General features: G+C 40.1%; 1 protein-coding gene across 1 annotated transcript in view; it reads right to left on the reverse strand.

The window, feature by feature from the left end:
• Positions 1–1,156: 1,156 nt before the first annotated feature.
• The window catches only part of lmo7a (LIM domain 7a), a 57,581-nt gene continuing 38,086 nt past the window's right edge, over positions 1,157–20,651 (reverse strand). The window contains exons 9-29 of the mRNA XM_058081171.1: positions 18,264–18,293; positions 17,338–17,452; positions 16,920–17,059; positions 15,316–15,934; positions 14,989–15,240; positions 14,578–14,692; positions 13,185–13,346; positions 10,710–10,885; positions 10,450–10,513; positions 10,253–10,309; positions 8,942–8,967; positions 8,762–8,869; positions 8,603–8,689; positions 7,438–8,012; positions 7,189–7,229; positions 5,937–6,095; positions 5,308–5,485; positions 4,860–5,168; positions 3,689–3,797; positions 3,274–3,376; positions 1,157–2,300 (exon numbers count right to left, since the gene is read on the reverse strand). Coding sequence (XP_057937154.1) covers positions 2,278–2,300; positions 3,274–3,376; positions 3,689–3,797; positions 4,860–5,168; positions 5,308–5,485; positions 5,937–6,095; positions 7,189–7,229; positions 7,438–8,012; positions 8,603–8,689; positions 8,762–8,869; positions 8,942–8,967; positions 10,253–10,309; positions 10,450–10,513; positions 10,710–10,885; positions 13,185–13,346; positions 14,578–14,692; positions 14,989–15,240; positions 15,316–15,934; positions 16,920–17,059; positions 17,338–17,452; positions 18,264–18,293 — 3,448 coding nt within the window. The 3' untranslated portion in view covers positions 1,157–2,277. The remainder of the gene's footprint in view (positions 2,301–3,273; positions 3,377–3,688; positions 3,798–4,859; positions 5,169–5,307; positions 5,486–5,936; positions 6,096–7,188; positions 7,230–7,437; positions 8,013–8,602; positions 8,690–8,761; positions 8,870–8,941; positions 8,968–10,252; positions 10,310–10,449; positions 10,514–10,709; positions 10,886–13,184; positions 13,347–14,577; positions 14,693–14,988; positions 15,241–15,315; positions 15,935–16,919; positions 17,060–17,337; positions 17,453–18,263; positions 18,294–20,651) is intronic.

A 20,651-nucleotide genomic window follows, 5' to 3' on the forward strand; every position in this document is an offset into this window, starting at 1 on the left:
ATAATGCAGAATATTAATCAACTACTATGTGAGCTCCAACCATTGGCCTTTTATACAAAAACTGTATAGCAAAGCACTCTGGGAAACAGGAAGTACACCCAGCGATGCTACATTATATAGATCGTCTCTGTTAAAAATAAAAAAAATACTTCAATAAAACCAATACATGTAGTTATGTAGTGTATTGTTCAACTATCGTAAGGGGTCATATTTGAGCCGTGTAAAATAATGGATACTTTTAAATTGTGCCGCTGATCCTCATTAGGGTTGCGGGTATGCTGGAGCCTATCCCAGCTGTATTTGGGCGAGATGAGGGGTACACCCTGGACTGGACTAAATTGTGCAATACAATCTGGAAATAATCAAATACAATACAATAAACAATTGTATCAATTATTTATTCATGGATTCATTTTCTATGCCCCTCAAAAGTAACTTTACAAAAAAAGTTACATTAGGAATAAAAACTGGATATTGTAAAATATTTCTAATTTTAACTTCTGATGTGACGTTTGGCGTATTTTATTTATTTTAAAATAGGAAGTTTTGAGTCATAGTTTTCATAATGCTAAATGATGCTTTGTATTAACTGTTTGGCACTTTAGTCCACAGTGCCCCTCACTGGTGAGTTGGTGTTACTGCACCCAAAAGACAGGACACCACAGGTACATTAGCACAGCTGTGGAATCATGTATCAAAGATTGAAAAAAATATGCTCTGTAAGGCTTCATGTTTGTTATTTAGGAGGTTTTGTTTTTCAAAGAGATGGAAAGAAATTTCTGCAAAGAAAAATCTAACGTGGGAGGTAGGATGGAGGAATTTGAGACATTTTAGCGGAAGACTGACAGAGCCAATTTCCATATATTCCTCCAGCTGTAATCCCAATTATGGAACGACAAGGACAATTTCCTACCTAGCCTTGCTGCAGAGAAGCTGAGCAATGGCAGGAAGCAAGCAGACAGGAGTATGAATATTCAATATATGCTAATGCAAATTGGATTTCATGTCACAGCAGGTTTTTTTTTTTTTTTTTTAGGAGACGGCTTATCAAAAGTGTCATCAAATGCCGCGCCAGGAACCGAATCCGTGTGACAAATTAGTTTTGGAGAATGAGAATGAGAGAGACGGTCCTCATTGAAATTATACCATCACTGCATTTTGAAAGATTAGCATTTTTATTTACATTTTATCTCCATCTGCCATTTAGTATCATATATTCTTCACAAAACAGCATAATATTCCATCTTATTATTAAATACAGCCTGGGTAATAATTACACAGTTCTCCCTGTTTGCAGACTTAAAGGCACACATTAAAAGGATGAGTGTTTAACACCACCAGGACAAAAGCGGGAATAATAAAAAATAAAATTGCATTCAAAAAAAGGAGATGATCCTGTCAGGTTTTAGAAAATCCCCAAAAAGCTTTCTTGAAAGATCTAATAATGGATCATTTAAACCAGTGGAACATGCAGAAGAACCCTTTTTTTCTCTAATACTTCATCATACAAATAAAAAACACACACCTTTTATGGAGGTTTTTTTTTGTTTTTTTTAGTGACAAAATAAATAAATATAAAGGCAATTAAATAGATAATTAACATATTATTCATATGAATTTGAAAGTGAAATAATGTGTGAAATTCCTCATGAATAAGCATATTGAACCTATTTATTTCATGATTTTAATTGTATTTTAATAAAAGGAATGTGGAATTAATTGACTTGAAATAGCTTTATTAAAATGTGTATGAATTAAATATTAGTTTATTCATTTCATCATTTAAACTGTAGTTTGCATTTCAATAAATGGGTCGTAAAATAGATTTTTGTTGAAATAAAATTTAATTATATATTAAACCTATTGTATTGAGAGCCAATTTATCAATATCTATGCCGCTTATCCTTATTAGGATCGCAGAGGAATGCTGGAGCCTATCCCAGCTGATTTTGGGGGAGAGGCGGGGTACACCCTGCACTGGTCCCCAGCCAATCAGGATTTAGATATATTTTGGATATCATTTCATAGGGTCCATATAATTATTTCACATTTTAATTCATATTTTTATCTATTTAATTGGCTTTATATTTATTTCAATTGAGGACTAAAAAATCCCTCCATATTTTCCTTTCTCATTCTGTTTTAGTAAAGAACAAATGAGTCGATACTCAGGAATTAAGACATGGAAGTTTACGGTTTAGAGTCGGATGTAAGCAACCGCCTCAGGGGTTGTTGTAGCATGTGGTCTCCTCGTAGATCTGCTGGAGGACCCTCACGTTACATCGAGGTGGGCTGGCCAGCTGAAAGACACAGCACCAATGCTTTACAAAATGGAGGAACAGATAATTTGCCAGGATTGCTTTACTGGTCACTTTAGCTGAGACACTTGTTGCTACCTCATCGGCCATTCATTCATTCATTTTCTACCGCTTATCCTCACGAGGGTCGTGGGGGTGCTGGAGCCTATCCCAGCTGTCTTCAGGCAAGAGGCAGGGTACACCCTGGACTGGTCGCCAGCCAATCACAGGGAACATATAGACAAACAACCATTCACACTCACATTCATACCTATGGACAATTTGGAGTCGCCAATTAACCTAGCATGTTTTTGGAATGTGGGAGGAAACCGGAGTACCCGGAGAAAACCCACGCATGCACAGGGAGAACATGCAAACTCCACACAGAGATGGCCGAGGGTGGAATTGAACTCGGGTCTCCTAGCTGTGTGGCCTGTGTGGTAACCACTTGTTCCTTATTATAAGCATTCCTATAAAATTAGATTTTTTGTAAATGTGCATTGGGGCCCACATCAGATTCTCTTGCGAGACATACATGGCCCATGTGCCACAGGTTACCCACCCCTGAATTACACACACAAAAGCTTTTGTTACATGCAGTCTTTTCATTTTCTATGCCGCTTATCACAGCTTATCACAAGGGTCACAGGGGTATGCTGGACCCTATCCCAGCTGTCTTCGGGCGAGAGGCGGGGTACACCCTGGACTGGTCGCCAGCCAATCACAGGGCACATATAGACAAACAACCATTCACACTCACATTCATACCTATGGACAATTTGGAGTCGCCAATTAACCTAGCATGTTTTTGGAATGTGGGAGGAAACCGGAGTACCCGGAGAAAACCCACGCATGCACGGGGAGAACATGCACACTCCACACAGAGATGGCCGAGGGTGGAATCGAACCCTGGTCCTTCTAGCCGTGCCGCCCCCTCATCGGCCAATTAAAAAAAAAAAAAGTCACTTTAACTCACTTTTGGATCGAACGTAGCAGGAGTTACAATACAGCTGTTTGTTTCGGATTCGGACTTCTGCCCCTGCTTCCGATCCACCGAGGTCTGACTTGCAGTCGAAGCACTGACAGGAAAAAAACAAGGCAAAAAGAGTTCAGACTGATTGAATAGCTAAACTACTAATTAACTGACTAATTAACTGAAAGCCAGTTAATGAACTGATAAGTTGCCAGATGTGTGCATCAAATGTAAAAAGCACAGCAATGAACAGGGGGACAGTATATGGATATGTACAATATATATTCATATTTCATACATAGAAGGATGCAGGAGGACAAGGGCCTAAAGATCATGAAGATTACTTTAGGAGTATAGGAATATAAATATTATTGATAATCAGCGACGAGGCAGATATGATCCAGTCCCGCCATCTCACCTTAAAACAGGTCAAATGGTAGCAGAGTCCCAAGGACTCAATAATCATGGCGGCTCCTTTGCCCAGCGTGGTGCCACAGAACGTACACACTTTCTTACCGCTCACTGACCTGCATGCATCACACAACACAAAGCTGTCACTCGCACACAGGACACACACGCATGACGCACGTCATGGATGTGCACAAACAAGACAAATCTGTATATTAATCATAAAAGTGAGACAAAAAGCAAGAAAAAAAAAAGTAACGGCAGACTTGAGTTGTAATATTATGACAAAAATGTTGGCATCTTGCCAAAATAAAGAAAAAATCATAGTAATTTTGTAATCAAATAAATATGTACTGTTGGAAAATAATATGACCACATATTACAATTTTAATATTGAAATATTATGGCTTTTTCCCATAATATTATTACTTAATTATCATAATATTGCAAAGCTTTTGCGTGCTATTGAGACTTTATACTTGGAATATTAAATTTTTTCACATACTCTCACAACAAATATGAGTAATTTTGTAACTTTTTCACATTATATTACAATTTCATTCTCATAATTTTCATTTTAATTATCTTAATATTCCCACTTTTCATAACGCAAATCTCATACCATCCAACTTTTAAATGGAATATTACAAGATGATATCCTCGTAATGTTAAAAAAAATTCACATAATAAATCAGTGTTGTTGTTGTTTTTTTTTTTTTACATATTATGACTTTTTTGAGGTAATAGTACCACTTATTTTACTTATAATTTTTTAAATGTAATTCTACAACGTTATTCTTGTAATATTATAATGGCTGGCTACCAGTCCAGGATGTACCCCTCCTCCCACCTGAAGTCAGCTGGGATAGGCTCCAGCTTTCCCATGACCTTAAAGAATGTAATATTAGCACTTGTTTTGCTTAAAATTGCCACTTTTTGGACTATTCCAGTGTTAAGACTTTATATATACAGTAGATAATATAACCAGTATATAATATTATGACTTTTTCTTTCTGTATTATTACGACTTTAGTATGTTTGTGTTGACAAAGGCTTTTAAAGTTGATTTAAATATGCCTATGACTCATGCAAACATGTTTGGCTTGCACCCCCATGAAAGCTCCACCTTCACCTGCATGAATACTCGGTACACCAGAGTGTTGCGTTCAAGCCAAGTTTACCTGCTGCGTTGCCGAGAATCACCTCCATCAGAAGCAGGTTCTGGGGAGGTGGTGGGAGGCAGATAGGAGGGCGAAAGAGAAGGCAACTGTCGGGACCAGGGGGCGGTTCCTGAAGACAGGCCTTGAAGGGAAGCAGGCAGGGTGTTTGAGCCGGACCGCCCCCCCTGGGGCCCGCCACCATAAACGGCAGTACCAACGGAGAGGGCGCTGTGCGGCCGGGAGTAGTTTGGGATATGGGAGTCGCTCCTGGGTGTCCACGACGAGCGCCATGAATTGTGGGGGTTATCCAGGTTATCAAGAGAGCCGCCCCTGCAAAGCCCCCCCCAAGCCAAGTTTAGTAGCCACGTACCATCACCACTGAATCCATTCATCCCGGTGTGTTAGCAAGCCCCGTGTGTTAGCATTACCACCGCCGGCACCACAAAAGATGCTTATCACACAGACGTACCTGCGTGTGGATGGCAAGTCCTCCCGGCCGGGGGTCGTGGCGGATCTTTGGCGGATCCAGCTGCTGTCTGTCAGCACGGGGGTCTTCTTCCTCATGTCATCCAGGAGCTGCTGACGTTGCAGCTCGGCCTGTGGTGCCGGTTGGGGACCCTTGGAGTCAAACAGGCTGCCACCCCTCACTGCATCCACAGTGGACAAACAAACAAAAATGAGTTTCCAGGGAAATTTACTACCTACTTGATTGCATGACAAACACCACAAAGAAGCAACTGACAGTGTTAGCTAACGATTGCATGTGTCCTCCAGTTTTATCCAAAAGGAGACTGTGGGCAGCGAGAAATTTTAGCACTACATTAAAGTGGAGACTGTGTAGTATAACACTCAAATGGCCATAGCTAAAGCACAGCATCAGGTAATCTATGTCAGACTTTGAATTTTTATTGGAAAGGAGACTGAGTGCAGCATTGTGAGAAAATCACATTTATCACCAATGAATGACCTCTTATGCACCAAAGAAAGGTACATAATGCACATTATAATTATGTGATTGTCATGCTGATTGGACAGTTTTGATTAAGAGGCAGATCACAGCCAGTGATTGGGTGCGGCGACAATGGGGGCGAAGCCAACCTCTCTCAGGCTCCCTGTATCTCATAACATTAAGGATGTTCCTCCTCTCCATCTCCAGCTCGGCCACAGCCCTCTGACTCCTAGCCAGCCTGTCTGTGGAGTTCCTGGCCTGCTCCTCCAGCAGCCAGTGGACCATGCCGCCCGGGTTCACAAACACGGCTACGGTGGCGTACAATGTACAACAATATAGACAACAAGCCACAACATTAGGCCCGCCTGCACAATCCTTAGCAGTGCTGTAGAACTACAGTTGTGGTTTTAAACTACATTAGGAACACACCGTTGTGTCAATTGTATTGAATGTATTTAGACCAGGGGTCTCAAACACACGGCCCGCAGGCCAAATGTGGCATGAAAGTTTAATGTTAGTGCGGCCCGCGCAAGTTTGATATGGATGCTGTATGGCAGGGGTCTCAAACACGCGGCCCGTGGGCCAAATGTGGCGCGCAGGACACTAGTTTGAGGCCCCCGCCTTGATATGAAAGTTTAATGTTAGTGCGGACCGTGCAAGTTTGATATGGATGCTGTATGGTATCATGTACCCAGAAAAAATTATTACGTTTGATTAATATTCATGTTAAAGGTTAAATAACTGTTAATAGTTATCCTCCCTATCCGTGTGGAAGTGGTAAGTTTTTGGCTATTAAGTTTAAAGGAAATAACTTGAAGGCTACCGTTTAGGTCGCTATAGCTCTCTAGTTTGTGAGTTAGCATGTGTCTCAAGACCCTGCAGTTGCGCAATATGTTGTAAATAAAAAGAGTATAAATGTGACTATAGTCGTGTTTTGTCATGTCTACAGGGCTCTAATAATAATTTGTTAATTTTAATCTGAAAAAAATAATTTGTCTACCCACAAACTATATGTAGTTTCTTAAGTTTTTATTATTTGCCGTTTTATTATTATTATTATTATTGTATTTATTTATTTATTACTGATTGATTGATTTTCTTTATTCTTGATTTGTTTATTTATTTTTCATCTTATTTTGTGTAGAAAAATAAAAAGATAACAGTGGAATGTTTTATCAGAGCTTTTCTTGTAGAAAATCGAAACCAAAGCAAAGTTTATTAATTTTTCTGTTTTTAATAAATGCATTTTTTTTTGTTTTTTTTGGAAAACCTGATGCGGTCCAGTCTCGCCCAGACCCTAGCTCCAGTGACCCCCAAGTAAACTGAGTTTGAGACCCCTGATTTAGACAGTGCAGCTGTACCTAATATTGCGACTGCTAAGTGCTTATTAACAATACTGACCTTTTTTTTGAAATTGTTCCGCTTCATCAAACGACTTTGCCCTGCAACAAAAACCACAATGGCTTGATTAAAAAAAAATATATACTGAAATTAATACTATTACCAGCGTATAAATGGGACTGAATGTTTGGTGATGGTTGGAGAGACCAACAATAATGATGATACTACTAATATTACTACTAATAATAACAGTAACATATCATATATAGTAATAGTAATGATGGTATTACTAGTAAGATGGACAATGACCATTGTTCCTTCTCTAGGCGCTGTTGCTCCTCAGCAGCTGCCTGCCTCCTCCTCAGCTCCTCCCTCTCCTGCTCTCTCCTCTTCTGCCAGAGGAGCTCCTCCTCTTCCCTCTGTCTCCTCTCCTCCGCCTCCTTCTCTATCCTCTTCCTCTCCTCCTCCTCCCTCTCTCTTCTTTGGCGCTCCAGCTCCTCTTCCCTTTGTCTTCTTCTCTCCTCCTCCTCCCTTATTTGGCGCTGCAGCTCCTCCTCCTTCCTCTTCCTCTCCTCCGCCAGCCTCTGTCGCTCCAGCTCCTCATCTCTCCTCTTCCTCTCCTCCGCCAGCCTCTGTCGCTCCAGCTCCTCATCTCTCCTTTTCCTCTCCTCCGCTAGCAGCCTCTGTCGCTCCAGCTCCTCCTCCCTCCTCTTCCTCTCCTCCTCTCGTATTTGGCGCTCCAACTCCTCCTCCCTCCTCTTCTTCTTCTCCTCCTCCTCTCTTCTCTTGCTCTCTTCCGCCAGTCTCTGTTGTTCCACCTCCTTGATCTTCTTCTCCTCCTCCTCCCACGGTGAGTAGGGCAGGGGTGAGTGTGGGCTGACAGGCTGCAGGACACACAAAGTGGCGTGATTAGACACATGATGGCGTGATATCATCAGATCTTTTTACAAGCACAGCGAGGGACAACAAAAGTGAAAGCAACATCGAGATTGTTCAACTAGAAAGTAGAAGTGACTAAAACGGGGATTTTTTGTGTGTGTTGTGGAATGTCCACATGAGCATAATAATTGTGGCAAATCACTTGCAAAACATTTGAAAACAGCTGATATTTTGGGGTATAAAACTGTTCATTTGTCATCGTTTATTTTATTTCATGCCATTACAATTTAATACATTCAGTTTTTTCTTAATTGTCATTCTTGCTTTTCATTGTGCAGCAGCCATGTAATTATTATAAGTTTATTTACTATCAGCTTACTATTATTATCCAACAAAAAATCTTCATTATTGGTTGTCAGTTTTATTTTATTTATTAGTATTACTTAAAATAATATATTTTTGTCAAATACTTTCTCTCTCTATTGACAAAAAACATAAAATTACATTGTATTTAACATAATTTATTTATTTCATATCATTTTATGCATTTTTTTTTATCACAAATAACACAAAACATACTTTATCATTTCAATACCTCTTGTTGTGCTACACTGAAGGAGATCTCCTGCTGGGCCTTGAGCCACTCCTCCTGCAGCTTCTCCTGGTCGCGCTTATACTTCTCCTACAGAAGACAACAATAACATTGGCACTGGTTGTACACCACAAATAATTTGACCTCATTTTCTTCTTGAACCTGGAGTAAGCGCTCCTGCTCCTTTTGCCATTTCTCTTGCCTCCTGCGCTCTTCTTCTGGGTCCCAAGACCAGCTTCTAGAAGACGGAGTGATGGATGGAACGGGTATCTGTGGATGGAGAGAATCAAATCAACATCATATTCATTGTTATACACACATCATATATGATGTTCTACTTACTTCTGGTGTTGCAGAGTCTGTTCCTCCTGGAAAAAAGAGACACAATCAGTCAACATTTGTGCAACAGAAGATGCAAGTTAACCTTTAACCATCCGGCATATTAACACGCAGGTTGATTAATCATATTTATCATTCATTCATTCTGAAAAGTGGCATGTAAAGCAACAAATGTCAGGCTCAGCCCAATTATTGATTCCTTCAACAAGATCACCCGATAAATAAATATTACGTATTTACATCGGACATCCATAGTTGTAAAAATCAATAGAGGGACGGTGAGCATGATAAGATGGTACAAACATATCATCAGCATGCAGAAGGCAGCGTGAGCGACAGGCTGGAAGGTGCTGACAAAGCAGCAAGAACATGCTGGAGAACATGCTGGAGAACATGCATAACAGCAAAAGGAAAATCTATCTGTGCGTATTATTATACAATACATATTATACAATAATATACATATAAACATATTATAAGTATGTTTATATGTAATGTATATAAATATAAACCATAATGTACATAATAGTATACAATGTCTGACATATTGTCCAGCCATTTTAAATTTTTAATATTTGTTTTTTTATTTTACCCTCCATGGAAAATGTTGTTATATTTTTCACCTGAATGACAAAAAAATGTCAACTTAGTCTCAAAATATTTTTTTTCAAAAGAATAAATACTTCCCCCATTAAAAACATTATGTGTTATAGTTATACAATCAAAAGAATCTTAAAAAAATGTTAAAAAAATATAATTTTCTTGTATTATTTTATCTATGAATGAACTTGTTTTTTTTGCTTCATTTCAGAATTTTGCCATTTATTCAACAATGTTGCTTTTTCCCCCATTTAAATTGTAGCCATTTTGTTTTGATTTTGCCATAAATTTGAATTTTATTGAAAAATAGAGTATATAAATATATATATATACTATATGTTAATATTCTGAAGGTGGACATTGGTGTCCCATTTGGCCTGAACAGCATGTCCATGTTGTAAGGGACATATTAAAAAAACAAAAAATCACGACACACCCAAGCATGTCAACCATGTTTACCACAAAGGTAGATCAGCACATTGACACCAGACTTTGAGACACCTGAAGAAGGAAAGACAGAGTTCTGGATCCAGATAAAACGATGGAAAAAGCGAGGGGCCCAAGATAGATTCCTGCTGATTTCCTTATTTCTATACAGTAATAACGGACAGGTAAAAACATGCAAAATAATCCCCATTGCAGAACAAATGCACAGAGACACGAAAAGAGACCAAAAGAGCTCCACATTGCTTTTGAGACTTTTTTTTTTTTTACCTTGCTCAAAAAACTCTGACCTCCGTTTTAAGTTTTTCAAAGAAAGGGGCTCTGAGTCTACACAGGAGATGGAGACAAACAATAAGAGGTTTTAATAAGACAATAAGACTATTACTGATTAGTGTTGGGCCCTGCAGTGTACATCCAGTCCAAAAGTCATCAATGTAAAACCCACAACGATGTATGACCATCCTTACCGTTCGTCATTGTGATCAGTGACACTTTAGGGAAGCCGCCATCTACTCCGTTGGATGCCACATCCTGCATAAAGACATGACACAAGGTGCTATTTAAACATATACACCTAATAAGCCTTACTAACCCCTAACGCTTACAAACGACACATAGAAAGACTCATAAATCCTAATAACCTAATATCCACCCAAAACAGTAACAGAATCCTAACCATTACCCCACCAATCAGGTTCAAATTAATGTGCTACTGTGGTCCACTTACCACCACAGAGTGGGTGGGGGTCTTGGCTGAAGGTGATATTTCCCCAAGCGAGGTGAAATCCAACGTATTAGCGGCACTGGTGTCAGGAAAACCTACAAGTATGGGATGATCCGCAGTGGTCAGATTGATGGTCTTATGGCTTTTAAATGGCAGGGAAGGCAGATCTCTGTCCCAGGCTGCTTGCAGATAATGTAACAATTGCAAAAAAAAACAAAAAAAAAAAACATAACACACATATTGTAGCATCACGTGATGTTATTATTACCTGTTTTAGTGTCCACTAGGAAGACAAATGTTCTTCAAGCACATTAAGAGAACTACAAGAAGTAAGGTTATTGTGTTGTTATAGAGAGCAGCAGCAGAGGGCGACAGAGAAACCACCTTCCTCAGCCATGCAGCCTTAGAAAGCTGCCATAAACCCACATAGTGTTTGTTACCTGTTACCTCCCCCAAGCACAAAATCAAGTGGTAATGTTTATAGTTGTTTGCAAGCAGCACTATGTAAAAAGTACCAGTTTTTTCGCAAGGAAATAATATAAATAATAAGGAATTATTACAATGGAGTCTATATGTGCCCTGTGATTGGCTGGCGACCAGTCCAGGGTGTACCCCGCCTCTCGCCCAAAGACAGCTGGGATAGGCTCCAGCACCCCCCGCGACCCTCGTGAAGAAAAAGCGGTAGAAAATGAATGAATGAATATTACAATGGAGGGCTGCACGGCGGACAAGTGGTTAGCGCACAGACCTCACAGCTAGGAGACCAGGGTTCAATTCCACCCTAGGCCATCTCTGTGTGGAGTTTGCATGTTTTCCCTGTGCATGCGTGGGTTTTCTCCGGGTACTCCGGTTTCCTCCCACATTCCAAAAAAAAACATGCTAGGTTAATTGGCGACTCCAAATTGTCCATAGGTATGAATGTGAGTGTGAATGGTTGTTTGTCTATATGTGCCCTGTGATTGGCTGGCAACCAGTCCAGGGTGTACCCCGCCTCTCGCCCAAAGACAGCTGGGATAGGCTCCAGCACCCCCCGCGACCCTCGTGAGGAAAAGCGGTAGAAAATGAATCAATAAATGAATATTACAATGGATCCACATTCTACAACTTTCACAATAGAAAAATGTTCCAAAACCCTTGTCCTGCGTCTTTCGCCACAAACCAGGAAGTAAGTAGCTTGCTGATGAACAAACAGGAAAAAAATCAAAATATTTTTTTATATTTTGTTTCATAAATGTAAGTAATCCCTCCTTTACAGTGGATAATTGGTTACAGATTTGACCGTGATAAGTGAATTTCTGCAAAGTAGAATCCCTTTTTTAACACCCATACATTTATATTACCATTTATAGTACATACTGTACAATCAGAAAAAATAAGTCAAACAGATGGGCAAAAAAAGATCCTTTTTTTGTGAAAATTATTTTCCGTTTGACTCGTTGGTAGGGTCCTATCAACATACAGTAAGAGTATCCTCATGTAACCATATGCTATGATTTACGCTATTGACTTAGGCTTGGTATTTATGTTGAGTTTTTCCCACCACCAGGAAAATAGCAGGGAATGCTGATAAGACATAAAAAAACACCACAAAAAGAAGGAACTAGAACCAAATGAGACAATATGCAAGCAGCGGCATGACACAAAAGAAGAAATGAAATACTAAAATTCTAAGGTCAACACAATAACACTTGCAGTCACCTCGCTCGCTTGGCTGTCATGGGATCATTCACGCATGATTCAACAAACACTTTATGGACCAATTTAGAGTGTCACAACCGTTTAGCAACGCAAGCGGCACGAGTGGCAGTGGCAGTGTCGGGAATGCAGGCTCTTTAATGCCCCTCCACCTGACACACCGAGAATTGACGATGCGATATCACACAAATGAGACTATGGGTTTTGAAATCCATAAATAAAAAATTCTAAGTATTAGGACACACACCTCTTGAGTCATACCAAAGAAATATTTATACATTTTTTTTCTAACCTGACCACTTGCTCCCAAAGACTTTTAGGGGTTTAAGTTTAAGAGTTTAAGGTTTAAGAGGCACAAATAGGTAATGATGTAACTCTACAATAGAAGAGATCATGTTTGGTGTAGTTTTAAGCTGAAAAAACAACCAAAAGGTAGCAGACATTTTACAGTATAACCCCCAGGCTCACACTGAATCCTTTCAGATGCAGTACAGACCGTGAAAACGGGGCCTCACGATCCTTCTGACATTTTGGGTTTCAAGCAGGAGGTGTCAGAAAAGTTACCACAACATAACTGTCAAGCGTTTATAGCGACGTCGCTTTTTTCTATCATTGTGAAGCACAATTCACAAAACGTTGGATTTTATGAATAGACATAAAAAGGTCCTTATTTTACTTCTTGTGGGCGCCCCGGTACTTGTTCCTTATAGTATATGAAGTAAGAGTGAATACCTGAAACACACACATAAACACACACACACACACTCTTTGTAGATGACTCACTGTTCTGGCCATAACGCCGGACATCCATCACCAAACTGCCCTCTCTAAGGGCCTCGTCCATGCCAGCCTTCCAGTCCAGATAGCTCATGTCTGCCACCCGGTGGCCATTCACCGTCAGCACCTCGTCCCCGGGCTGCAACTGGAACATTTCAGCTGGGCTACCTGTGGGAGGACACAATAATAGGACTGAGTCAGACCCTGACAGGGTAAAAAAAAAAATATATATATATATATATATATATATATATATATGCAGTAAATAATGACAGAACTACTGTTCCATGCTAAATGTATTGTGAGGCAATCTCAGTGGAAACGGGAGGCTCAGACCCAGGAGGTCTGACACAGATGCTGCCCTACATAGCTTTGAACTCGGTCTAGAAAACATGATGCAAAAAAATAGAATATTAAGAGGAAAAATCGGTTGCATAAAGATGAATTATTAAAGAAAAAACTTTTTAAGTTGAAATATTAAGTTATTACATGCCACATTGTAAAAATATAATTTAACAAGAAAAAAAATCAGCAGTAATTTTGACAAAAAATTAAAATTAAAAAAAAAACCAAAAAACTTAAACTATATTAGGAAAGCAGGAAGTGAACAAATGTGACAGTTACTGCTTGTAAAAGTACCAGATGGAGGGGTAGGATTTAATAAGCTTTGCTTCTTCCTACTCCTTTTGGACATGTGGAACAGTGAACTGATTATGTGATGCATTCAATTGTAATCTGATGCATGTTCAAATGAAATAAAATCATTACCATTACATTTAAATTTAAAAAAAAAGAAAAGAAAACATGATGCATACTACAAAAATGCTGCACCTTGCTGTGTTTTGCTATCATTTTGCCCATTTTCCACTTCATTTCCCAAGTACTACGTCTAGTACCTGAGCAGCCGGGAATTCAAGCAGACTACTAGATGCTCATTAGTTAAGCAGACTTGTACTAACATTACAAATGACAACAATAACACATGCCAATGGTAGCTTCGCTGTAGACTGCCCTTCTTCCACTGCCCCTCAGCCTCTTTGCCTTAACAACAAAATAGAGACCATTGTTCTCCTCCATTGATTATTAGCATGTCTCATTCTTAGCAATGCGTTCAATGCAACATGGGTTTCGCTGTTTCTATTTTGAAGTTAAAACATTTTTGATGGTGACAAATGCTCTGTGTGGTGTGTTAGTGGTATAGTACTCATGTACTCAGACTCAAATACCTCAGGATGTATTCTAAAGACCACTAAGGACCAAAACTGCATTATTATCATTACCTGGGTTTTCACCTGCTTTGTCTTGTTCTCAACTCCTAAAAGTCTTGGTCAAACCTCCCATCACGAAGGCACCTTTTTATGAAAGGTTTTGAGGGCCTAGAGTAGAGTTCTGCCAATACCTGGTTGGACGGACTTGACGCGAGCGCCGGTCGAGTCCCACGCCGCCTCAAAACCGAAGTCTCGACTGCTATTGGGCTTCTGGTTCAAGCTGATCCGCATCTCGCAGGAGCTCTCCTACAAGGCAAGAGCAGTTTTTTGAGGTTTAATGTACAAACTACGAGCGCCCTGAGTTCAACTTCTTTGGTTTTATGATAATAATAACCCCTGGGCCGTAGTTTGCCCACCCCTGGTTAAAAGCGATGCACAGATAATATTAAAAAAATAATAAATGAATGAAATAATATGTAAAAAAAAATGTATGTCATGATAAATGACACAGCATCCATTTTTTGATCATTTTCTCTTTAGTGCTCATACCTGCATGATGCAATTATTAGTTTGCTCTTAGTTTTTGGTTGATCCATAATTACCTGGCTGGGATCCTTGGCAGGAACATCTTTCTTGACCAGAACTGGGTCGGATACGATGTTGGAGGTTGAGATGACATCCTTCCTGGTAGTCTCCTCTTGCTCCTCCTCATCCTCACTGCTGTGGGCGGGGCTCGACTGAGACTCCGCCTCATCTTCTGGGGTCATGAACTGACGGTAGCGGCTGGGGACCGACGAGTTCTTGGAAATGGTGACTCCAACATCTCCATTTATGAGGTTGTTGGAGTCGTCTGACTGTGGAGACAAATAATGAATCTTTGAATACCCCCATTCCAAGTTTTACTACAGTACTATGTCTCTGGGACTTACGGTGAAGGACCTGGTAAGTGACCCAACACGGGACGCCTGGGTCCCAAACGGTCTTGGTGCAACGACTGAGGTCAGGCGTGCACTATCCGATCTCTGGTAGCTCCTTGGAAGGGAAGCAGACACTCGAGATACCGCTGGAGGGTTGGCTTTCACGGCACTGGGTTGCGGTTGCCTGTACGTGGAACCAAAGGACGGGGGCTGCACATTAACTGGGCTTTTTGGTGCTGGCACCGTTTGTGGGGCTCTCGGAGCGGAGACAATGCTTGAAGTCTCCTCAGTTTTGGCAGTGCTGGTGTTTTCGAAGACGGAACTCCTGAGAGAGGATACAACTCCTGAGGGCTTGTGGATTGAGCTGAGGCTACTGGCGGTCTCTGCAGGGGCATCCACGGTGTCAGATTCCTGTTTCGTGGATCTAACCCGAGTCTGGGATGAAGCCGGCGCATTATCCTCTTTCTGAGAAGGTGTAAAAGAGTCAGAGGACTGAAAAGGAGTGTCGATGGTGTAGCTTCGGCTCAGGATTTCTCGGGAGCGAGGGGTTGGTTTCTCAAATACATCCATGTCGTCATCAAAGCTGAGTGCCTGGATGCGACTGCCGATGCTGCTGTTTCGCCTGTTGTCTCTGTTCACACAGCAAAGGACGAAAAGTTAGAAATGGAAGCAATATTTTTTCCAAAACCTATTCCCCTAAACGTAATTCATGATAAGGAGCAAAACTGACATTCATTCATTCATTTTCTACCGCTTTTTCCTCACGAGGGTCGCGGGGGTGCTGGAGCCTATCCCAGTTGTCTTCGGGCGAGAGGCGGGGTACAATCTGGACTGGTCGCCAGCCAATCACAGGGCACATATAGACAAACAACCATTCACACTCACATTCATACCTATGGACAATTTGGAGTCGCCAATTAACCTAACATGTTTTTGGAATGTGGGAGGAAACCGGAGTACCCGGAGAAAACCCACGCATGCACGGGGAGAACATGCAAACTCCACACAGAGATGGCCCAGGGTGGAATCGAACCCTGGTCCTCCTAGCTGTGAGGTCTACGCGCTAACCACTAGACCACCGTGCCGCCCGCAAAACTGACAATAGGACAAAAATGTATGACTCCAAAAATGAAAGAAAAAGTAATTTGACAAGAAATTGTCTTTTGACCCCAAAAATGACCCCTCATCTATTTTGGGTTCTGGCGCTCAGTTTGAAAACCCTTGTTTGTGTATTGTTGTCTATTGCAGTCTAACAATTACAGGTTATGATATACTGTATTGACCAGCTTTGTGTGAGGGATAGGAAGAAAAGCTCTGATGGCTTGGTTGATTTGCATGTATAAATGTATAGAACTTGGCTATCAAACTACCCACCTTTTTCTGTCTTCTGGTCAATATGCTATACTGCACTGACAGGTCAATATATACTGCAGATTCAGTAGTATTCAAGCACATCAGATTTACACCAGAAGCAATAATACAATTATGTCACATCACATGACCCTGAATATAAATTATATTTCATTGAAATAAAACATTTTTGCATGCATAAAGACAATAAATACAGGAAGTAATAATATAAAATCTCTACGCAAATAGTAATTTTAGGTATTTACCTGTCCTCTTGCATCTCCTTGAAGGTCTTGGACCTTCTATTGCTGCCGTATGTGATCTGCTCAACCTTCTCTCTCTCCTCCTTCTTCTTCACTATGTCAGAGTTGACGCTCTTGCGACGGTTCTTCCATTTGCTCAAGTCCTGTGATGAAGAAAGGCACATTGAGGGAGGAAAAAAAAAAAAAAGGACAGGCTGAACGTGTTCTATTTGTGTATTCTAGGCTCCTCCTGGCTCAACACCACTGTGGATTGGGGACTGCATGACCTAAATGATGTTTAAATGCTTTATTATTTGACTATGACACCAATTAGTTTTCACTAGACTGAGATACACTCATGTACTTACTACTACTAATAATAATAATAATAATACACAGATGTATGAAAGAGCAGATCCATCTGTAGTCTTTTTATACTCACATCCTGCCACTGGTCCTCAATCTGCTTGATCTGCTCCCGATACTTATCCAGCTCTTCATAGTGAGGCCGACGGGTGACCAGGGACTCTTCCGGGATATCACTTGTTGATTTGCTCCTATAAAGGGGGCAGGGGAAATATGAAATAAAATTCAAAAAGCAGAAAAGAGCTTCATTTAGGAAGGGCCACTGATGTATAATAAACATAGCACACCCATAGAACCACAAGGGCATTGGACATATAACAAATGTTGATATGATGACATTTGGCTCAAATAATAAACAAGTTGGCTCAGATGTACGTGATTCAAAGCCAAAACAAACATTTTGAAGTAAAAACTAGACTTATATCAAGATCACAAGGCACCTACAGATGTGATATTTGATTTAAAAAAAAATATTGGGGTGATTTATCATTTGAAACAAAAAATAAAAGAACTCAGGTACCCTGTGACACATTTGAATCAAAATCAGCCATTCTGACACAGATAAAATACATATAAATATACAACTGTTCTTGTTTTGAATATTTTGAGACAAATTTGTTATCATCAATGCAGTTGTCAAACAAAGCATTTTTTTCTGTGCACACTGACAGAACAAAACAACAGAAAAAACAACAAAAAAAGACCATAGAGGGGAGCAAGGAAACCGAGCTGGTTAGTAAATGCTGCCCCCATGCCATCAAGCACAACACAAGCAATAATGCTCTACTCACCTGTAAAAATGGATTTTTATTTTGTGCATATATACATATTTTCTCCCTTAGTCTTTTCAGGAAAGGCCTTGAACTTGGATGCCCCGAAACACACACGCATGCACGCCAAAATAGGCTGTCATGTGTTAAGTATTTAGTACAGCAGCAGGAGTAGCAGCAAAAAAGCCAGTGAAATACGCTACATTCCTGGGAGTGGCCAGTGTCAACTCACCCTTCGAAACTGTCCGAAGATTGCCGTTGTCTAGGAAACCACAAGGGAGAAAGGGTCGGGGGGCCAGAGACATGAGTGTTTTAAATCAGCAAGTAAGTGTGTGTGTGTGTATGTTTGTAAAAGATGACATCATAGCTTTAACCTTTGACACCGGCAAGTGACATTTTTGCGCGACAAGAGGAGGGAAAGTGGTGTAATAAATAGAGGTGAAGTATGCTTTGTATAATGGCTGCTTTGTGCTCGTGTGTGGGAGCAGATTGATATTACGATCCATCAGAGCTATGAGGAATTTATGGCGCAGACCGCTCTACTTGAAAGTGATTTAGTGAGTTTTATGATAGTGTGAAACTCCCACTGTAGGTGCGAACATATGTATTCCATCACAGGACAATGAAATATATCTATTTTTTTATTTATTACTTTTTAATGTGGGTTAATGTGGGTTGCATGTTCTCCCCATGTATGCGTGGGTTTTACTAACTTAACTGCAGATTCTAAATTGTCCATAGATATGAAAGTGAGTGTGAATGGTTGTTTGTCCCCTGTGATTGGTTGGCGACCAGTCCAAGGTGTACCCCGCCTCTTGCAATCAGAAATTAAAATTAATATACTGTCATTCAATGGAAAAGTAACGTTTTTTGTGTGTTTCTTGCTTCATTATATTCAATATTGTCTATATATTCATAATATTAAACATGAGTATTTATCCCCAAATCATCATTACAAATATTATATTCTGTATATTACAATATATTTCTGACCATAAATATATTATATAGTAACTGATCAATGAAAAGTTGTTGCATTTTGCCCAAAATATAATTAAAATTAATATGTATAATTTATTACAATAAATACCATATATATAGCAAGTGAGCAATGAAAAGTATAATTTTTTAAGTTTTTATTTTATTATATTACTTTATAATAAAGTACACCATTAAATAGTATTTGTTGTATTTTCCCAACATATAAACACTCAGCATTCAAATAATATGCAGTATATATCACAATATAAGAAATAAAATTGATTATATTTGCTGTTCGATGTAACGCTGCAATTTTTTTTTCATTTTTTTATACTGTATATTCTCTCAGAAAATAAAACAAAATAAAATGTATGTTTGTGTTTGGATTTAAAGAGAAAAAACCCATAAAATGTACTTTCTGTAGTAGATATAAAGCAACAGAACTTCAGAATCAGAATCATATCCCTCCATTGTGATTAATTTTGACAACCGACAAGTTTAAAAAATTCCTCAGTACAGATTTAAATATAGTGGAACCCGTTAAGTCGACATCGCTCAGATTGGCTAACTCAAATTTAAATGGGTGCATTTTGTTACTTTCTACAAGGGCAATGAAGAAAGGCTCGGAAGTCTACGACTCTTTGGTCTTATGCTGACATTTTCATAGGTACTATGAAACCGTTGTTCCTTTGTATTTACTGATTTTTGACATTACCACAAGTCTGCTTATGCAAAAATACATGGCTGATAATGATTATGTTAATAATACTACAACTCATCAACTCGTCAACATAAAAGGCTGACTTTTCATGTCAGACTTCAGACAAAAGGGGTCAACCATGTAAGTTGGACACTTCTAACTACTGTAATAAGAAAACCAAGGTGGACCAGGACTTGATGAGTCTTGAGTTGGTTGACTGACCTTAAACGGGTTCCACTGTATTTCAAACTTTCAACAACAAATCCTACACCAAAGATGCCATATGATGCCATATATTTCAAGACTTAAAAGCTACAGCTTGAGAGTGGCTAGGATCTCCACCATGAGCCTCTTCTTGTATCTCAGCTGACTAGCTTCCCTGATCGACTGCCACTTCTCTAAGTCGCTGCCGTTACAGGAAGTTGGCACAGAGGGTCTCGTTTGATTGGCTGAGCTCTGCTGTGAACACACTGTAAGCTTTCGGACCAGCATGTCGTCTGATTCGGGACGGTTCTCCTTTATGATGGATTTGTACTTGGATGTCTGCTGGGTGAGAGGGCACGGCGGGCACAGGAGTCTGGTTTTCAGATCTGTTGGGAGGTCCCACGGTTCAGGGATAGACATCGGGGAGAAGTTGTCTGGAGCGCCTGAGAGGGGACGTTTTTGCTGAGTTTGCTGGATTTTCTCCTTACGCTGGACCACGTCGTCTTGCTCAATGTCAGGGAATTCCTCTTCCTCCATGTTAGCAACATGACGCTGAGTGATGATATTGAGCTGTTCCTCAGACGTCCACAGGCGGCGCTTTGCAAATAATGGGGTCTTGACCGTGGCCAGCTCCTGGTTGGACTGGAAGGCAAGGGTCCGCCTCACAAACATGTCGTCGTTCTCCAAGTCGGGGATAATGCTCTCATAATCGATAGGATCAAGAGGCTCACGAGG

The sequence above is a fragment of the Doryrhamphus excisus genome, chromosome 9 (genome assembly GCF_030265055.1).
Source record: "Doryrhamphus excisus isolate RoL2022-K1 chromosome 9, RoL_Dexc_1.0, whole genome shotgun sequence".
In the NCBI taxonomy this organism is placed as follows: domain Eukaryota; kingdom Metazoa; phylum Chordata; class Actinopteri; order Syngnathiformes; family Syngnathidae; genus Doryrhamphus; species Doryrhamphus excisus.